The 19,821-nt window shown below is 43.3% G+C and overlaps 1 protein-coding gene across 4 annotated transcripts in view; it reads left to right on the top strand.

Moving 5' to 3' along the window:
- Positions 1 to 14,910, top strand: part of LOC140316885 (low-density lipoprotein receptor class A domain-containing protein 4-like) — a 360,196-nt gene extending 345,286 nt beyond the window's left edge. For all 4 annotated transcript variants that reach the window (XM_072394939.1, XM_072394937.1, XM_072394938.1 and 1 more), the window contains one exon: positions 8,661 to 14,910. In XM_072394939.1, the coding sequence (XP_072251040.1) occupies positions 8,661 to 9,248 (588 nt within the window). In that variant the 3' untranslated portion in view covers positions 9,249 to 14,910. The remainder of the gene's footprint in view (positions 1 to 8,660) is intronic.
- The last annotated feature ends 4,911 nt before the right edge of the window (positions 14,911 to 19,821 follow it).

Here is a 19,821-nt window from a genome sequence, read left to right as displayed (position 1 = left end):
AGCTTAACTCGAGTGAGATGGGCACGATGTAAAATCTTGCACTGGGTCAGACCATGTCTAGCACAAATAGATGAGGAGTGAACCCGGCACCCCACAGCTCCTCCGAGATCTCCTCCCCTAGATCCTCCTCCCATTGGGTTTTAATTTTATGCTGCGAGGTAAGCTGCAAAGTATAAATAAGATTGTATAAATGTGAAATGGCACCCTTAATGGTAGGAAATGGGATTAAAAAAGAATCAATCAGAGAGGCCTCCGGGAGACTTGTCACACCGTAATGAAGTGCGGGCCCCGGTGCGGTCACAGAGTCAGGAGGACAAGAACTCTTAGTTCAAACAACAGTTTATTAGTTAACAGAAAATCTCACACTGAGGAAAAACCTGGCCTGGTGAGCAGGGAAGTCGGCCTGCAGAACCGGAACAAAAAACCAAGGTAATCCAAGAACTGAAAATAATCCACAAAAACATCAAGGGTCAGGATCCAGGTCGTGAACCAAACAGGCATAACAAATACATTAACACACGAGCAAAGAAAGGCGGAGAAGACCAGGTATTTAAACTAACGGGGCAATCAAGGGAAGATGGAACACAGGTGAGTTACGAACCAGGTGTGACAGTACCCCCCCTCCGACGACCGCCTTTAGGCGGCCCACCAGGCTTGTTAGGGTGGGTTCTGTAGAAGTCGGTGATGAGGGCATGGTCCAGAATAAACCGACGTGGAACCCAAGAACGCTCCTCCGGCCCATAACCCTCCCAGTCAACCAAATACTGGAAACCCCTGCCACGACGTCTGACATTCAGAATCCGATCAACTGAGAAAGCAGGATGGCCATCCACGACCAGGGGGGGAGGAGGAGGTTCAGCTGGAGGACCAAGTGCACAAGAGGTGACTGGCTTTAAGAGGGACACATGAAACGTGGGGTGTACCTTAAGGGAGTCTGGGAGCTTAAGGCGCACAGCCGAGGGGTTAATGATTCTGACCACTGGAAAAGGACCAATGAAACGAGGGGCCAGCTTACGGGAATCTACCTGCAAAGGCAGGTCCCTGGTGGATAACCACACCATCTGCCCAGGCTGATAAGTAGGAGCGGGCGAACGCCGACGGTCCGCCAACAGTCGGTTCCGGGCAGCGGACCTAACTAACGCAGCCCGAGCCTCCAGCCACACTCTGCGAACACGTCGCAAGTGTTCCTGAACAGAAGGGACGGACACATCAACCTCCTGGGAAGGGAACAAAGGGGGTTGAAAACCATACATAACCATGAATGGCGACATACCAGTAGCAGATGTGGAGAGACTGTTATGCGCGTACTCCACCCACGGTAGCTGAACACTCCAGGAGGATGGGTTACGTGCACACACACATCTTAAAGCGGCCTCCAGGTCCTGGTTGGCCCGTTCTGTCTGGCCGTTCGACTGAGGATGGTACCCAGACGATAGACTAACCCTCGCCCCCAATGCGCCACAGAACGCTCGCCAAACCTGGGAAGCAAACTGGGGTCCCCGATCAGAAACGATGTCCATGGGGATACCATGGAGACGAAAAACATGATGAACCAAGAGCTCAGCAGTCTCCAGAGCAGAAGGGAGCTTCAACAGTGGTACAAAATGCACAGCTTTAGAAAAACGATCGACAATGGTAAGGATGACAGAGTTACCTGCAGAAGGAGGCAGACCAGAGACAAAATCCACCGCGATGTGAGACCACGGCCTTGAGGGAATGGGGAGAGGGTTCAGCAAGCCAGCGGGCCGTTGGTGCGAGGCCTTCCCTCGGGCACAGACAGAGCACGCTGCCACAAACTGATTGGTGTCACGGACCAGCGTGGGCCACCAGAACCGCTGTCGAATGAGCTCAAGTGTGCGTGCAGCCCCAGGATGGCAGGCCAATCTGGAGGAGTGCCCCCACTGCAGCACCTGAGACCTAACGTTCTCGGGAACGAACAAAGAGTTAGGTGGTCCGATCTCTGGACGGGGACAACGGGAAAGGGCCCTCTTAACCTGCTGCTCAACCTCCCAATGGACCGCTCCCACAAAACAGCTTGGAGGGAGCACAGGCTCAGAAGGATCAGTCAATGGTTGTCTCTCTGTCTGACGGGAAAGGGCATCAGGCTTTAAATTACGGGAACCAGGTCTATAAGAGAGTGTAAAATTAAATCTGCCTAAAAAAAGTGCCCATCTGGCCTGTCGAGAATTGAGACGTTTGGCTTGCTGAAGGTAGGCCAAGTTCTTATGGTCCGTCCAAACCACAAATGGAATTTCTGCTCCCTCCAGCCAGTGTCTCCACTCCTCTAATGCCAGAACGACTGCTAAAAGCTCCCGGTTACCCACGTCATAGTTGCGCTCAGCCGGAGACAGCTGGCGAGAAAAATAAGCACACGGATGCAACTTCTGTTGTGAGACCTGCGAAAGCACGGCTCCCACACCACTGTCAGAGGCATCCACCTCCACTACGAACTGCTTAGAGGCATCAGGGTGGATGAGAACAGGCGCAGAAGAAAACAGCGCTTTAAGTTTTAAGAATGCCCGGGCAGCTTCAGAGGTCCAGGTAAAAGGGCTGGAGGTGGAGGTAAGTTGGGTGAGTGGTGCAGCCACCTTACTAAAATTCCTAATAAAGCGCCGGTAAAAATTAGCAAAACCAAGGAAACGCTGAAGTTGCTTGCGGTTCTCAGGTGCTGGCCACTCAACCACCGCCCTTACCTTGGCTGGATCAGAGCGAATCTGACCTCTTTCAATGAAAAAGCCCAAAAAAGAGACTGACTGGACATGAAACTCGCATTTCTCAGCCTTGACAAATAATCTGTTCTCAAGCAATCTTTGGAGAACTAATCTGACGTGCTTGCTATGTTCCTCCAGTGTGCTAGAAAAAACTAAAATGTCGTCCAGATAAACAAAAACAAAACGGTTGAGCATGTCACGGAGTACATCATTAACTAAGGATTGAAAAACTGCCGGTGCATTAGTTAACCCAAAAGGCATGACCAAGTACTCAAAATGGCCAAGAGGTGTGTTGAACGCCGTTTTCCACTCATCCCCCTCACGAATACGGACAAGATGGTATGCATTCCGAAGATCTAGTTTGGAGAAGACAGTGGCTTGATGAAGGGAGTGAAAAGCTGAATCCAATAGTGGCAGGGGATATTTATTTTTGACAGTGATAGCGTTCAGACCACGATAGTCAATGCAGGGGCGCAAGGTCTTGTCTTTCTTAGACACAAAAAAAACCCCAGCACCTACAGGGGAGGAAGAGGGGCGAATGATACCTGCTGCCAATGACTCCTGTATGTACCTCTCCATGGTCTCTCTCTCGGGACGGGAGAGGTTGTAAAGGCGGCTGGAGGGGAGAGGAGACCCAGGCAGTAAGTCTATGTGGCAGTCATAGGGACGGTGTGGTGGGAGAGAGAGAGCTTGATGTTTGCTAAATACCTCAGCCAAGTTATGATAAGAAGGAGGAACCCCAGAAAGATCAGGAGAGACGGAAGGAACTATGGCAGGAGGACTCAAGGCTGGAACAGCAGATCTAAGACAATTATTGTGGCATGCTACACTCCAGCTAATGATTGTGCTCTGTGTCCAGTCAATGTTGGGGTTGTGCAGCCTAAGCCAGGGGAGACCTAAAACCACAGGAGTATGAGGAGCAGGCATAACAAAAAAACTGATAAGCTCATGGTGGTTACCAGAGATAAGTAAAGATAAAGGTACAGTCTGGTGAGAAATTACAGACAACAACCTACCGTCTAGAGCATTTACCTTACGAGGTGCTGTAAGTGACACAACAGGAATATTATGTAGTTTAACAAAATCTGCGGAAATAAAATTCTCATCTGCCCCAGAATCCACAAACGGATTCATAGCCACCTCCTTAGAGTAACAAAACAAAACGGCAGACAACTGAGTACGTGTGGAAGGCAAACAACTTGAATCTTGGCTCACCTGGGTCCCCCCCTCCTCAGGTGAGCCTAGGCTTTTGACAGATTGGGACAGTTCTCTCGAACGTGGCCCGGTTGGCTGCAATAAAAACAAAGCCTCGCCTGAAGTCTCCGTTGACGCTCCGTCGGAGTCAATCTGGCCCGTCCAAGCTGCATGGGTTCAGGAGGGGGCAGGACAACAGGAGTGTGAGCACCTGCTGGAGTGGACACCTCCACCTGTTGGCCAGAGGCAGAGCCAAACAACGGGGTACAGGCAGAAGCGATGCAGCTCCGGTCACGCTCCCGGCGTCTCTCTCGCACGCGGTTGTCCAACCGCCTCGCAAGGTCTATTAAATCGGCCAAGGATTCTGACTCATCCCGAGCCGCCAGCTCATCCCTCAAATTGTCATTCAGGGAGCGAAGAAATATTCCCATCAACGCAGCCTTATCCCAGCCGCTCTCCGTCGCCAGTGTGGAGAACTCAATCGCGTGGTCGGCTACTGACCTGGAGCCTTGGCGCAGTGAGAGCAGTCGGTTGCCCGCCTCTTTACCACGAACAGGATGGTCGAAGACCCCTCTCATCTCCGCCACGAACCGCCGGTAGGAGGAGCAGAGCTGGGGGTTGCCCTCCCACGTAGCCAGCGCCCACTGTGCAGCCCGTCCGGAGAGGAGGCTGGTGATATACGCCACCTTGGCGCGGTCCTCCCGGTACATCCGAGGCTGCAACTCAAACACCAGAGCGCACTGGAGGAGGAAACGTCCACAGGCTCCCACGTCCCCGCCATAACGCTCCGGCGTCGGGAGATGGGGCTCAGGAAGAGGGGGCGTTGATGGCAGAACCGCGACAGGTGGCGGATAAGCAGCACACAGTTCCAGTCTCTGAGAGAGGGAGGCGACGCTAGAAGTCAAGGGCCCCAACGCCTCCATAATGTCCTTGAGGTCCTGGGCATGCTGTCCCAATAAAGAGCCCTGGGCTGTCAGCGCCTGGTAAATCGACTCTGGATCCGCGGGGTCCATTTGGCTCGTGTGTTCTGTCACACCGTAATGAAGTGCGGGCCCCGGTGCGGTCACAGAGTCAGGAGGACAAGAACTCTTAGTTCAAACAACAGTTTATTAGTTAACAGAAAATCTCACACTGAGGAAAAACCTGGCCTGGTGAGCAGGGAAGTCGGCCTGCAGAACCGGAACAAAAAACCAAGGTAATCCAAGAACTGAAAATAATCCACAAAAACATCAAGGGTCAGGATCCAGGTCGTGAACCAAACAGGCATAACAAATACATTAACACACGAGCAAAGAAAGGTGGAGAAGACCAGGTATTTAAACTAACGGGGCAATCAAGGGAAGATGGAACACAGGTGAGTTACGAACCAGGTGTGACAAGACTGGGGAAATTCGGGATATGATTGCAGATGAAACTACGCACTTGAAGATATCTAAAAAAAAAATGCGGTTAAGGCAAATGGTATTTCTTGGAGAGTTGCAAATATACCAGAAATGAACATGTCCCTAAATGCCCTGATGCCACAGTCAGACCACAAAGAGAAAGCCCCATCAATTAAGGAAGGCTGAAACACAGGGTTAACTAATAAGGGTGCTAGGAAAGAGAAAGACTCTAGACCAAAGTAGCGTCGAAATTGCTTCCAAATTTTAAAGCGCCGTGTTTCAGAGAAACAATATTGCAATGAGTTTTGTAATTTAGTAATTAACAAACGAATTTGCTAAATAGATAGATTTAAAAAAAGAAAAAGAAAGGAAAAAAAGATGGTGCAATAATTTTGCATATTGCGATATTGAGCCACCCTGACTCACCGCAGAAGGAATACTTCAACCACGACAGCCCTAATCTCATCATGTAACCCCACTGAGTGTTTCTGCAACACAGCACGCGATCGCTTTTATTAAGACCGGCTGGTTGTGCTGTGGTTGTGCAACATTCAGTTCTCTTGATATATTCACACTAGGAACACCGGCCAAATAAGGCTGTTCAAAAGGACCTGCTACGATGCTACTGTGACCTGTGAGTCAGTTTCCATAACTTGCTCAACCCACTTTCAGAAGAAGGTTTTACGCCAATTAGTTAGGGCTGAATGATCAACTGCATTTGCGATAAAATCGCGATGTGAAAATAATTTATTTTGTAATCGCATACATTGTGATTTAAGTCATGTGACTTTCAACACGCAAAGGTCCAAAAAAAAAAAAATGACCAGACGACGATGGTCAGTTTTTGGCACAACCACGACAGCAGCCGACACTAAAGAAACTTTAGTGTCTAAGAGTAGTAGTACTTCAGTTATGTGGAATTATTTGGTTTTAAAAAAGAGGATGCTGCACAGCGCCAGGTATTGTGCAAAACATGTCTTGTTTCTACTTCCTGCTCCTGTTGCTACATCGCAAGGCAACACGACAAACTTGTTTCAACATTTAACAAAACACCATAAAGCCTTGTGCATGGCTCAAATGGCTACTAGCAGCGTATCACATTATCAACACAGCACCCGACAGGGCTTGTTAACTGATATGTTGGAAAGCATGACTCCATATGAAACTTCGTCAAAACGGCAATTACTCGAGCAATAATGGAGTTTTGACATGATGCCCATCACTACGGTGACCAAGCCTGGGTTTACAGCCTTAATTAATACACTGGATAAGCGGTACAGCATGCCATCCTGGACATGCTTTAGTCAGGTTGCAATACCGGAGCTGTATAAAAAATGCAAGCAAAGGGTGACTGCAGTGCTGAAAACAGCCGAGTTTTTCGCCACCACGTCCGACATGTGGTAAAGCCGTTCAAAACGGAATCATGTTTTAACTATTGATTTTATCTTTCATATATATAATTTTTCTGATTTTATCTATTGTTCTTATTTCCTTCTTTTGTTTAAATTTTAAATCATGCTTTTTAATTCTTCTGTTTTAATGTCTCTGTAAAGCACTTTGAATCACCTTGTTGTTGAATTGTGCGATACAAATAAACTTGCCTTGCCTTGCCTATATATAGAATGTAATTGTGATTACATAAATACAGTCAGGGCACCATGAGCCTGGCTTTTTCTTTTAAGCTGGTAGTGGGTTTACTTAATGCTTCCTTGTCACATGGAATACCTTATTTATTGTGATTGGAGTGCAAAGAACATTCAAATATGCAACCAGTTGTATCTTAGCATTAAAAAAATTAGGCAGTGTAAAAAGTCTGGCTGCACGGAAACAAGTGCACCTGCTTTCACTTTGAAAGACATGACAGTTAAAAGCCTCGTGTAGACAAAACCAAAGGACGAATAAGATAAAAAAGACATGGGGCGTAGGAATGCGGAAAGAAAGCGACGAAGATGGTGAAGGGAGGTAAAAACAATGTTGGTGCTGAAGCACTTAGAGGGAATGGCAAAAAGAGGAAAAGGCCATGCAGAGACAAACACAGAGGGAAATGCAAGCCAGTGAGTGTGGGTGGCTGACAGATGCAGGGATGCTGGCTGAATATGTGTGTGCGTGTGTGCATGCGAGTGTGTGGCAGGGTGAATGGTTGTTTTTGGTGCGTCATTAATCAACAACACCTCCCCTGACACTGTCTAGACAGCCGTCTGAGAGCTGCCCTGCTCTGTCTGTCTGTGTGCCCTTTCTTTTTCTCACTTTGTTCTATTCCTTTCAGCCTCTACCTTTCTTTCTCTCCTTGCTCTTTTTATCTACATGGCCCATTATTCTTCTCTCCTTTCTCTACTCTCATATCTCAGTCTTGTTTTTTTAAAAAAACATTTTGATTCCATTCTTTTCATCCGACTCTCCATTTCAATTGCTCCGATTCCATTCCTCTCTCCCCCAGGTTTTTTCAAAGTCTGTTGTTCCCTTCACCCACACCCTCTTGTCAGTCGGGGTTGGTTATTAGAGCCACAGTCGCTAATTAAAATGGGTTCCCTCTGATAATGACTAACAAAGGAAATATGTGGAACTTGATAAAAATGTTAGAAATTAAGAAATGGGATCATGTCATCACAGAAGGAACAAATTGAGGTAACAATCTCTACCGAAAGCTGGTAGCTCCACCGATGTATTGATGTATTCTCTTTTACCAAGCAGTGTTGTTTTTATTTTACTGTACTTACTCTGGAATGGCTGTAGGAGCTTCTGTACCAGTCTGTACTGGTGCTGCAACAGGATTATCAATCATTATTGGCATAAAAGAAGGAAGGAACAAATTATTTTAACCAACACTAACAGATGTGTGCATTTCACTCCTGTTGTTAACTCCCTGGTAGAGCTCCGAGGTCAACAAATCAAGTTTTACTGGAAGTGCCCAGGTCAAAATACAAACACTGGGGTGACCGAGCCTTTTCCTTAAGCTCCCTGCTGAGACGCATCTTATTTCTGATCAGGTCCTCTTTAAATCAAGGCTAAAAACCTACTTATTTAGATTAAATTTTAATACCCAGTAGTATGATTACACTTTTATTTTATTCGATTTCATTGTATTTTATTGCTTTTACTGTTCTTTTATTGTTTTTACTTATTCTTCTCTTTATTTATTATCTGCTGTAAAGCACTTTGGTACACCGAAAGGATTGTTGTAAAGGGCTGTATAAATAAAGTACATTTACATTTACAAGTACATTTATTATACGAGTATTTCTCAGATTAGTATTGCAGTGTTATTTACTCTGATGCTTGTTGACACAAGCTGACTCATAATCATACTCGCTTCTCTCCCTCTTTCCTGTTTCCTTACTCATCTTTTTCCGATGTGGTGCTGTTTTTCTTACAGGTATTATATGCTCCCCAGGCTAGGGATCGCTTCACTGCTCCCTCCTTCATGCAACGTGATCGCTTCAGCCGCTTCCAGCCCACCTACCCCTACATGCAGCACCAGATCGACCTGCCTCCCACCATATCATTGTCAGATGGAGAGGAGCCCCCACCTTACCAGGGGCCTTGCACCCTGCAACTCCGTGATCCTGAGCAGCAGATGGAGCTCAACCGTGAGTCGGTGAGGGCACCACCTAACCGGACCATCTATGACAGTGACTTGATCGACATAGGTAGTGGTCTGGGAGGTTTGGGGGGAGGAGGGGGAAGTATGGGAGGAGGAGGCCCGCGACCGCCTAGCAGTAACTCGGGTATCAGCGTGGCCAACTCCAGCAGTCATGGCCGCATGGAGGGCCCCCCTCCAGCGTACAGCGAGGTGATGGGCCACTACCCTGGCTCGGCGTTCTTTCTACACCAGCACAGCAATAACCAGAGAGTAGGGAGGCCAGGGGGGCTGGGGAGTAGGATGATCCAGCAGCAGGGCCAATCAGAAAGCACAATAGTACCTGCCAAGGCCAAGGACGGCAAACCAGAAGACTTGGTCTGATGAAAAGTATGGGGGGGGGGGCAAGTGGGGCAACCCATCCTAGACTGAAAACTGTCGTTCTTGTTCACCCCTGACCAGTGAGCATTGGTCTGTGTATTGATTTGTTGCTCTCTGTCTCTTTCATGTGCTCTCTCCACACTCCCATGCACAAAGAAATATCAAATTGAGCTACAACAAAACAAAAGAAGAGAGAAACCAGTTGATTTAATTTGAGTTTCTTTGTGAAAGTAATTCAAACTGCTTGCACAGCTGGAACAGGATGTATGCACTGCATGGAGACCCTTCATTTTGAGAAAGAAATACCCTGCTCGCACAGACTGAAACAAGTTATTCTTCTGCTCTTTTTTTGCCCCCTTAGGTGATACCCTACTGAGGAGGATGTTTTTATGTTTTTATTTTAATTATTTTTTCTTTTCATTTTGTTTAGTTTTTCAGACCGGGATCTGTGCACAAAGTGAGAACTGAGAATCCAGGACTTACAGAGAACACAAAAAACAAGAGACTCAAACCCAAATATTAGTGCCAAGGTTCATGAGGAAACTAAACAAATGGGGAAAAAATGCTACATTCTGACATTCACAACACAAAAAAGAGGAGTTACCTAAAAGTTGCACTATCTTTTTGTAGAAGAGAAAGAGGGAAAATATATCATGTAATGATGCTTGTGTTTTTTCCTCTCTTTTTATATTTTTTTATTATTATTTTTTTTGTTCTTTTTGAGGGGGAGGCATTCTTTTCATGGATGGACATAAACTGAACTCTGGCTCCAAAGTTCTTTAAACAGTTAGGAGAAAAATAGAAAAAAAACTCAACTCAACAGAAAACCTAACAAATACAAGCTTATGTCCTTCCTTTTTTACATACTTGTACCCAGCCTACTACAGCTTTGTTTGCATACATCATCAACACAGTTAAACTTAGTAAGAGAATAACCTTTTCCTGCTTCGTGTCTGTGTTCACTTCATTGTCATTGTCATCTGCTTTGTGACAAACCAATGGGTGGATTAAATGTTTAATTTACTCTGATCATTTATTGCAAAGATTTGCCAAACCAGAGTAGTTCATACGCTCTGCTTATCAACATCCAACATTATCCAAACTAATGTTTCTGGCCAGCTAGTTTAATCATGTAAACCAAAACTCTGCATCCAACGAAACACACACATGTCCATTGACCAGCCTCGTCACAGTAACAGATTCTCCTCTTTCCAAATCTCCTCTTTCCAAATTCAGCACCTGACACTTCCTTTTTCTTGCATCCATCACTCTTCAATTCTCTTCCACTGCTCATCTTGACTTGCACAGTGCATTCTGACAATATCCTTACCAAACTGGGACCTGTGCTGTCATGACAACAGTACAAAGGAAGGTTCAACTCTTTGTCTTTATGTCAATTAAGCCACAAAAAAGGCAACACAAAGTGATGATTCTCAATCAAGTGTGCAACAAAAACTGACTGGTTGAAGTCAAAGGGCTATTGGAGGGTCCTTTTTGTAAAAGTAACTAAAAACCTTTTTGAAAATCCAGCCTTTTTCTCTTTTCATTGTTGCCTTTTCCTCTGCTGTTGTTCTTTTTCTGTCTCACTCGCTTCCTCACTCTTTCCCCTATCCCATCCACTCCTCTCATCCCTGCTTTTTAACACTGTCTCTATTAAACGTGTTTCATCATCCCTCCTTTTATCTGTGTGCAGAAAAAGTGCACTCAAGTGATGCAGAGTCTGCCAAGCCCTTTAAAATGGAGACCGGAGTGGAGCCCTTGTTTGGCAGCATGCTAGTGCAGTTCTCTGTTCACAGTATAAGTGGGTTGGCGTGTATGTGTGTGTGTGTGTTCCTGTTAGACCTTTAACAACACTAAAAAGCACTTAATGCCCCTGCTAGGGTATTGTGTATGTTCATGTGTTTGCAGCTGAGTGACTTATTAGCAGACTGCTTAGAGTTTAAAGATTCAAGGACAGTACTTATTCGACTGTCAGAATTAATTAGTTAAGCTTTCATTGGAACTCTCGAAAAAATCAGAATTGCGTGATGGTTTATACTCAAAGAACGTGTACACCACAGTCCAGTCACCCTGACATGTTCCATTAAAGCTGCACAAAGGAAACTACACCTGCTTTGATTTTAGTGATGAATTCTCACCCTACTCTCTTCTGTACTGCTTTAGGATACCCAGCTGGTTCTGATTAGAAGCCTCAGCATGTATACATTTGTCTATTTTTAGAGGCACATGTTTATGAACATTGATGTACCTCAGAGCAACAGATCAGCTTTCTGCTGGTATTTTATATATTTTTTAATAGTCAAAAAAATCTCATGGAAACTAGTACTTTCTGACCGACATTTGTAATCCAACTGACATTTTTGGTCAAACATTTTTCCCTGTCTGGAGCGAACAGTAATCTGTGTGAACAACTGTACACTGTTGTTTTTGCAACCATGACTGACACCAGAGGAAACAGTGAGCTGCTTGTGGACAATTTTTGTCTGTGGAATAACATTGCTTTGGTGTTTTTGTGAATTTTTTCAGCAACATTGTGATGTAATGAGTCCATATAAGCAACTATATGTTCATTTTCTTAAGGGAAAATGTTACCCAGTGCAAAAGTGTGGTTTTCTCATGGACAAAAATGGAGCTTTATGGCTCAATAGAGTGAGCGGCATCAGTCATACACGTAGTTTGGATCTTTATGATGTTTATTGACAAGTTGGAGAATATTCAAAATCACTTCTTATCCACTCACTTGTATAGATGCAACAAAACCATGTTTGTATTACAGAAAGGAAACGGGCACATTTTAAGCTAAAATAACACTGAATCAAGTCTGCCACATTTTTTGAAAATAGTCAGTCATGGTCTACTGCACACGGTGGCAGCTTGTGTGTGAGGCTGCCTTATGCATCTTTGCGTGTTTTTGAGGGTAATGCTGATGTGGCAGAGATGATTTCTAGTAGAAATATCAAATCAGGAAACTAAGTAATGTGCCTGAATATATCTGTATGTCCCTTCTTCTTGTTCACTCACACCTAATGTCTGATTTCTATGTTCCAGAGACATGAAGATGGTAGTTTTGGTCAGTTTTAGCAGAAGCCCTCTAATTCCCTTAGCATCATGTGTTTGAATGTACGCATGTGTCTCACTTGTATGTTTCTGGTCATTGTGTGTTTATCTGCCTCTATAGTTATGTTTGTTACTACATCACTGCTGCTATTGCTGTTGCTGCTGATACTATTGTTGCTACTGCTGTTTCGCACACCCACTCCCACACCCGCTCAACCTCTCCCTTCTGTTCATCCTGTCCCCATTGATTCATCAAAAACTAAGAAAGAAATCGGACCCTCTGCAGACAAAGTATTTACAACCTTATTTCACTAATTTCTGAAAAGTGGAAACACGTCAGCCAGCCGCTGCAAATGTACCAACACTTTGTCCCTTCGACTGTACTAAGCTCCTTCAAACTCACATTTCATCCATGTTTTTCTTCCTTTTTCCTTTGTTTTTTTTCCAGCTGGTTTTTATTGCGCAGTCATAGCTTGTAAATTGAGGGTATAAAGATGAATTTTATGTTTTCTACAAAGAGGTTTGCATGTTACTATTATGTGAGTAAATAAGGTGCCTAATGTTCATGTTTGAGCAGATCACACCTCAGTCACACTGCTGCTCGGAATCCATGCAGACGCTTTATCTGGATGGGAGTCACCCCTGTCTGGCAGGATACAACAGAAGTATGCTAGGACTGCCAAAATTGATTGTATCCTTTTCTGGTAAACAATGGACAGATAGGTGGTTGACCAAGAATTTGCAATCATGCAGGCAATCATGGACATCCTCAAGCTTAAGTTTGGCTGAATCTGATCCTGAAATTAATTTCAAGTCTGTGAATATATACATCCAGCAACCAGAGGAGCAACAGAGTGAATATCCCAATTTTGCAGCTCGTTCTTGGAATATTTGGAGCTTTGGTTACATCCTGACTGGCCATTGTGACAAACAGGAGTGGTCACTCCCCGAGAAGCAGCTGTAGCCATTCCAAGCAGTAATGTGACCTGCGTGTGGAGCTGACATAGGAACCCACTTGCACTCAAAAAGCTCCCACCTTCGTTGTGCCTCACTTCCAACGGTGCTTTTTTCAGTAGTCTGTTTTTCTTTATGTTTGTTTGTAAGGTGCTGTATATAACTTGAATAGATTATGCACATATCCTACCCAATGGGTAGAAACCACAAAAAGATGATGTGAATAATGTAATATTATGTATATACAATATAAGAATTTTAAGAAGGCGGCCTCAAATTTGTAAATGCTTACAGTTAAAAATGTGCTTTGTCTTTTTTTTTATGAAAAAATTTGGTTTTCAAAGTATGCTTAGAATATGGTTGCAACACAAATACAAATTAGTACTTAGAATATTTTGCTATAAATATTGAGTTATCATAGGGATGAGATAACCTCTGGATCAAGGACAAGCAAGTTGTCCACTTTGGACGATGACTGCTGCACACAAGAGCTGCCAGCACTTCATGAAACAGGAGCATCTATCCTCCTGCACCCATCCGATTTCAGTTTGTTTCAACCTTTGTTTTGTATATCTACCAAAGTATAAAACTTGCTGAGGGCACTCAGCACTGCTACATGTCTAGCTCAATGTTCAATTCTGGCTAATAAAGTATTTCAGCTCAGAAGGATGGTCAACAACAGGAAAAGCATGGGAGGAAATTTTGTGGGCAAAGGTTGGAAAGTTTTAACCAGCAGCGTGAAACAAGCGGGGAGAAAAATACCATTAAAAATGTTAATTAATTTTTACTCTGTATTATTTTGTTGAGTATTTCCTACATTACAATGGTGTATGTCGCACAATGTGGTAAACAAAAGTCGTGTTTAAGCTGCAGTCAGTTATTTAGATTATGGACTAAAAATAACTCCTGTACAATAACCGCAGAGCATGTTCATTCTTATCTATAGACATTGTACATGGCAACATGCCATTTTCTCTTCAAAGCACCAAATAAGTGGCTGTTGTGTAGTTTTAATTTGAAAAAGTCTATTGTAACTCTGACTGCCGACAGCACTGAGTGTTGCGCAGCTCTCCTTTTTATTTTTTTATTTTTTTTTGTTTGTTTGTGTTTGTCTTTTTTTCCTGCACTAGCTCATATAGAGCAGAATTGGGCTCAGACTGATGTTTATTCAATTTCTCCCCTGCGGCACGCTCCCTCTTTTGACTTTACTGCTGACAACATGTAGCTGTTGGTATTGTTTCACTCTGGTAATGACTGATAACGTCTCAACACTCTGTCTTGACAGTAACCATAGAACTGCTTCCATCATGGGTTTTGTAACATCAATTTGCTTTATTTACTAAAAGAATCCCCCCCCGTGTTTGTTTATTTATATATATATATATATATATATATATATATATATATATATATATATATATATATATATATATATATATATATATGTATGTATGTTAGAGGAAAAATGTTGATTTTTTTTATTTAAGCAATTGTGATGTAATAGGTTTTAGGCCTAAGGTCTGTTATTGCAATACTTTTACAGAAAACCGAAAAATGAAAAAATGTTGCTCTAAGTGCTGTTGTAGTCAAAGATTTTATGCTTGTACTTATGCTGTAGTCAGACTGCAGCGTAACAAATAAAACTTTAAAATGACTTGTGTTCTTTCTCTGCTTATGTTGTGTACATATAGATGACAAGGTTTTGTAATGTGGTTCCTGAGTGTGTGAACAGGATTTAGGACAGATCAACAACATCTCAGACTTGTCAGCTGCTTTCTGTGTTACTTGGTGATGCACATTAAAGCCTTATGGGCTGACACTCAAAACAGGGTTCATAAAACAATAAGCTAAATCTCATTTGTACCATGTACAGATAGGTTTCGATGTTGAGTTTATCTGTACTACTAATAAAGCACATAGACAACAAGAAGTGTGGGAGCTTCATAGTTGAACACATACTGAAGTTATGAAGAGGTAGCTTAGAGACTTTATGTCAAACTGTCACACTGACATTCATTGAGTAAAAATATTTTTATAGATTATTAATCACCCATGCTGATCTTATATAAAACCTAAAATTACTTAACCTATTACACTGTGGACAAGGCCCTTTTATCCTTAATGCCTCATCTGACATTTCATTCACTATTTTTGTCACACACTGTCCACTTACACCCAACTCCCTCAACAATGACACAGCAGACTTTGCAACAAATCCTCTACATCCTACTTCCACTGGACAGATCCTAACTTTCCATCCTCACTGCTCTGCTTCTGCCCCCAACTTTACATATCTAAACTTTCCCTTTCATATGCATCTACTACTAAGTCCTCCCAAGGGACAGTCAGCTCTATGAAATAGACTCTCTTTCTACTCCAAGACCAAAAGACTATATCAGGCTTTAGATTTGTAGATGCTATTTCCTGGGGAATAACAAACTTTCCTCCTAAATCTACCTGCATCTCCCAATCACAAGCATCAACTAAGCTGCCTTGACTCATTATTGTCTTATTAACGTTCTCCTCCTCTTGAACAAACTGAATTGCCACTTTCTTCACAGACCCTCCTAAATTTACCTGCCTTCATTTATCTTCAATACCTGCATTTTGGTTTTTTTTGTTGTGTACAGGAGCCAAAAGGGAGAGGGGTATGGGGATATACACCGGGGGAGCTACTCTCCCCCGGAGAGGGCAGCCAGGGACTGGCTGCAATAGGCACCCCCGCTACCTGGGACCCAACACAGAGCAGGAGGGCCTGATGTCCACCAGGCTCGGGGCCTGCAGCGACCATATTCCGGGAGCTACTGTACCCCCAGAAGGTACCCACCCTACTCAACCCAACCCCACCCCACCCCGGAGGACCTCGACAAAAAAACAAACAAACAACAACAAACAAACCACCAAGTTGTTGATATTCTAGGAATTTATTGCTGCCTATCTCATGTTGTGATATGAGCTCATCAAATGAAATAAAATGTCCATTTTGGATTATATGTTCCAGATGTTTGATTCCTTTGATCTTCCACAGAGTAAAGTTTAGCATTTTTTTGTTTTGCAGGATGTCAGGATTGTTCCAGATGGGTGTAAGCTTACACGGGACAAGTGAAGACTTTGTTATTTTAAGAAATTCCCACCAGGCTGTCAGAGAGGTGCTGATGTTAATGCTTTTGAAACATTTGTAATTTTTTACGTTTTGACTAATAGGTGGCAGGTCAGAGATTTCCAGATTATCACACAATGCTTGTTCTAAATTTATCCATGGTTCATCTATTGGGCTAGGTTTAAACCATTTTGATATATAATGTAACCTATTGGCTAAGGAATAGTGCTGAAAATTAGGTAAATCTAATCCACCACTGTCCTTGGTCTTCTGTAGGGTTTTTAAACTAATACGTGGTGGTTTGTTTTTCCACAGAAATTTGGAGATGCATGAATCTAGTGACTTAAACCAAGTAGCAGGTGGTTTTATGGGGATCATTGAGAACAAATAGTTAACTTTTGGTAGTATCATCATTTTAATGGTTGTAATATAGGTAAGGACTTCCAACGAGAGAGATCGTCCTCTACTGTCTTTAATAATTGCACATAATTTAGCTTTGTTAGCTCTGAGAGCCTGGAGGAAATGTTTATGCCTAAATATCTAATATTTCCTGACTGTAAAGTGATCGCAGGTATATTCTGGACCCTACAGTTAATGGGCAGAACTGTGGTCTTAGACCAATTGATAGAGTAGTCAGAAAGTGCTGAGAATTTATTTATGAGTGTGATCGTGTGAGTGAGAGACGTCTGTGAGCTCTGAAGGAAAAGTAATACATCATCAACATAAAGACTTATTTTATGCTCAATATTTTGGGGTTGGATGCCTTTAATATTTCTATCTTGTCTGATAGCAGCTGCTAAAGGTTTGATGAAAATAGCAAAAAGTGAGGGCGAAAGTGGACAACCCTGTCTTGTACCTCTCTGCAGACTGAAAGCTTGGAGAAGTTTGATCATTTGTCCTGACACTTGCATTTGGGGAGTCAGTTATTTTCTTCTGAGGAGATAAGAGGCTTTAATAATAATATCTTGCAAGAGAGAACAACACAGTATAGAATACAGAGTTGCTCTGACCACTGAAGCAAAAACACACAGTTATATTGCCCGCTCATCACGTCATCTGTTTTTTGGTATAGTTGATTGTTCTTCTAACCTTCCTCCCCAACCATCAGTTGAGGTTACCCAGACACACTTGTAAATACCAGCCTAACCCTGTCCCCCCTAAAGTGCAGCTATCTCATTATAACAATCCCACCATTGTAAAGAGGAATTTAAGAAAACAGGGCAGGGTGGTACCTTGCAGCTCGGTCATTTGCAGGTTATACACAGTAACACTCAATACAATGCATATAAGAATTATTTTCCATTACATTCCTCCCTTTTGATTATAATAATACTATTATATTAATCAACCCAAAAAGAAACAAGGAAAATAATAACTTTATCTGTAAAACATCAGCCTGCATTTGCACACAACGTGAGTTTAAAATGCAGGCATCATAGTGATAAAGGGTCCAATGATAAACAATCAAAACATGAACAATTAAACATGATTATCTTCATCCCTCTCTAAGGCAGCGTCACTAGAGGAAAAATTTTGAAAGCAAAAAAGTTCTTTGAGTCATTTGAATCATTTGGTGAGATACATACAATGAGGCCTCGCACACAGGGAACAATACAGCAGCCCTGTATTATTGCTTCCTGTGAAATCAAGATACAATGTGCACATGCTGGTTACAAATAAGAAAATACAAACAACAAACAGTTTCTGCCATGGTTCACACCATGTGTATGATCATCTTCATCGCAGGTCTCAGTAAGGATGTTTCAATCTTCGGTGTCAGAGGTTACTAGCACTTAACACACCGGTGGAGTACAGCTTTTACTGCTGACTCTTATCTTTGTCCTTCCGGGCGTGTTGGTTAGGCTGATGTATGTCAGGGTGGAAGTCATCTACTGGTTCTGGTACCTTCTTACAGTGACTGGCATGAATCCAGGTTGCTCTCTCTGCAACTTTAACAGCTGTGTGAGTGACCAGTAGCACCTGGAACGGGCCTTGCCAACGTTTGGACTTCCAATGTTTCCTGCAAAGTTCCTTCACCACCTGTCATCTGGTTGGAGTGGGTGCAGAGGTGTGTTTTCTGTGGCTGGAAGGGCTGCTTTTACTGTCTGTGAAACTTGAGATAGAACAGTGGAAAGGTTTCGACAGTAAGACAACATAGCATCATCACAAATAGTTGTGGTTGGGAGGGGTCTGGTTACAGGTCCCAATCCCAGGTTAGGATGTCTGCCAAGTAAAATTTCAAATGGGCTGAGATTCACTCGAGCTCTGATTCTCATTCTCATGTAGGTAAGCACAATAGGTAATGCTTTTGTCCATGGCAGACCTGTTTCTTCACAACATTTGGCTAACTTGGACTTTAATGTACCATTTTCTCTTTCCACAGCACCTCCACTCTGTGGATGATAAGCACAATGTGTGCGCAAGCTTATTCCCAGGAATTTACCAACCTCAGTCAATGCAGTGTTTACAAAATGTGTGCCATTATCACTGCTGATCTTCTCTGGATTGCCCCATCTAGGAAGGATTTCTGTTTAGCAGTGCTTTAGTCACTGCATTACTGTTTGCATGTTTTGCAGGGAAAACTTCAACCCATTTACTAAACACATCCACTATTACTAGTGCATATTTCTTTCCTTCAGCTGGTGTGAGTTCAACAAAATCCATCATCAAATGTTCAAAAGGTCTCTCTGGTGGAGGGTGTGCAGCTTGTGATGTGTGTAATGCCTTTCCTACATTATGTGTGGCACAAACCATACATGACTGACAGTATTTTTGCGCATATGAACTGAACCCTTTTGTGAACCACTGAGCAGTGAGTGCATTCAGCATTCCCCCTTTTGACACATGGTCCAACCCATGTGTCAATTTTGCAAAATGAGGAAAAAAATGTTTAGGTAGACAGGGTTTACCGTCAGGTCCCATCCAAACACCATCCGTATGAGTTGCACCCACAGAGGACCAAATGCGTTTTTCATCTGCAGAGGCAAAAGTTTGCAAAGCATGGAGATCTGTGAGGGAGTCTTCTGCCTGCAAAGAGAGGGAAGCGAAAACAGGAAAAGATTTAGCTGCTTGTTTAGCTGCAGCATCAGCTCTGGCATTGCCACAAGCAACAGGATCGTCTGAGTTAGTGTGAGCCGCACACTTACAGACTGAGATTGCTGTAGGCAAAAGGATCGCATCAAGAAGATCAGAAACCTGCTTTGAGTTCAAAATAGTTCTACCATCTGATTTAAGGAAATGCCTGTGTTTCCACAGCGCACCAAAGTCATGAACAACACCAAAAGCATATCTGGAATCTGTGTAAATGGTGACAGCCTTACCAGCTGCCAACTTACAAGCTTCAGTAAGTGCAATAAGCTCAGCAGTTTGAGCAGAGAAATGTTTAGGAAGCGAACCAGACAACAAAGTGTCATGTGAAGAACATACTGCAAACCAAACACAGTTAGTACCTGTGGCTGGATAACG

This window comes from Leuresthes tenuis, unplaced genomic scaffold, assembly GCF_036924035.1.
Source record: "Leuresthes tenuis unplaced genomic scaffold, fLeuTen1.0.hap1 SCAF_10, whole genome shotgun sequence".
NCBI classification, from domain to species: Eukaryota; Metazoa; Chordata; class Actinopteri; order Atheriniformes; family Atherinopsidae; genus Leuresthes; species Leuresthes tenuis.
Note: the sequence above shows the minus strand (reverse complement) of the source record. Positions and strands in the feature narration are given on the sequence as shown.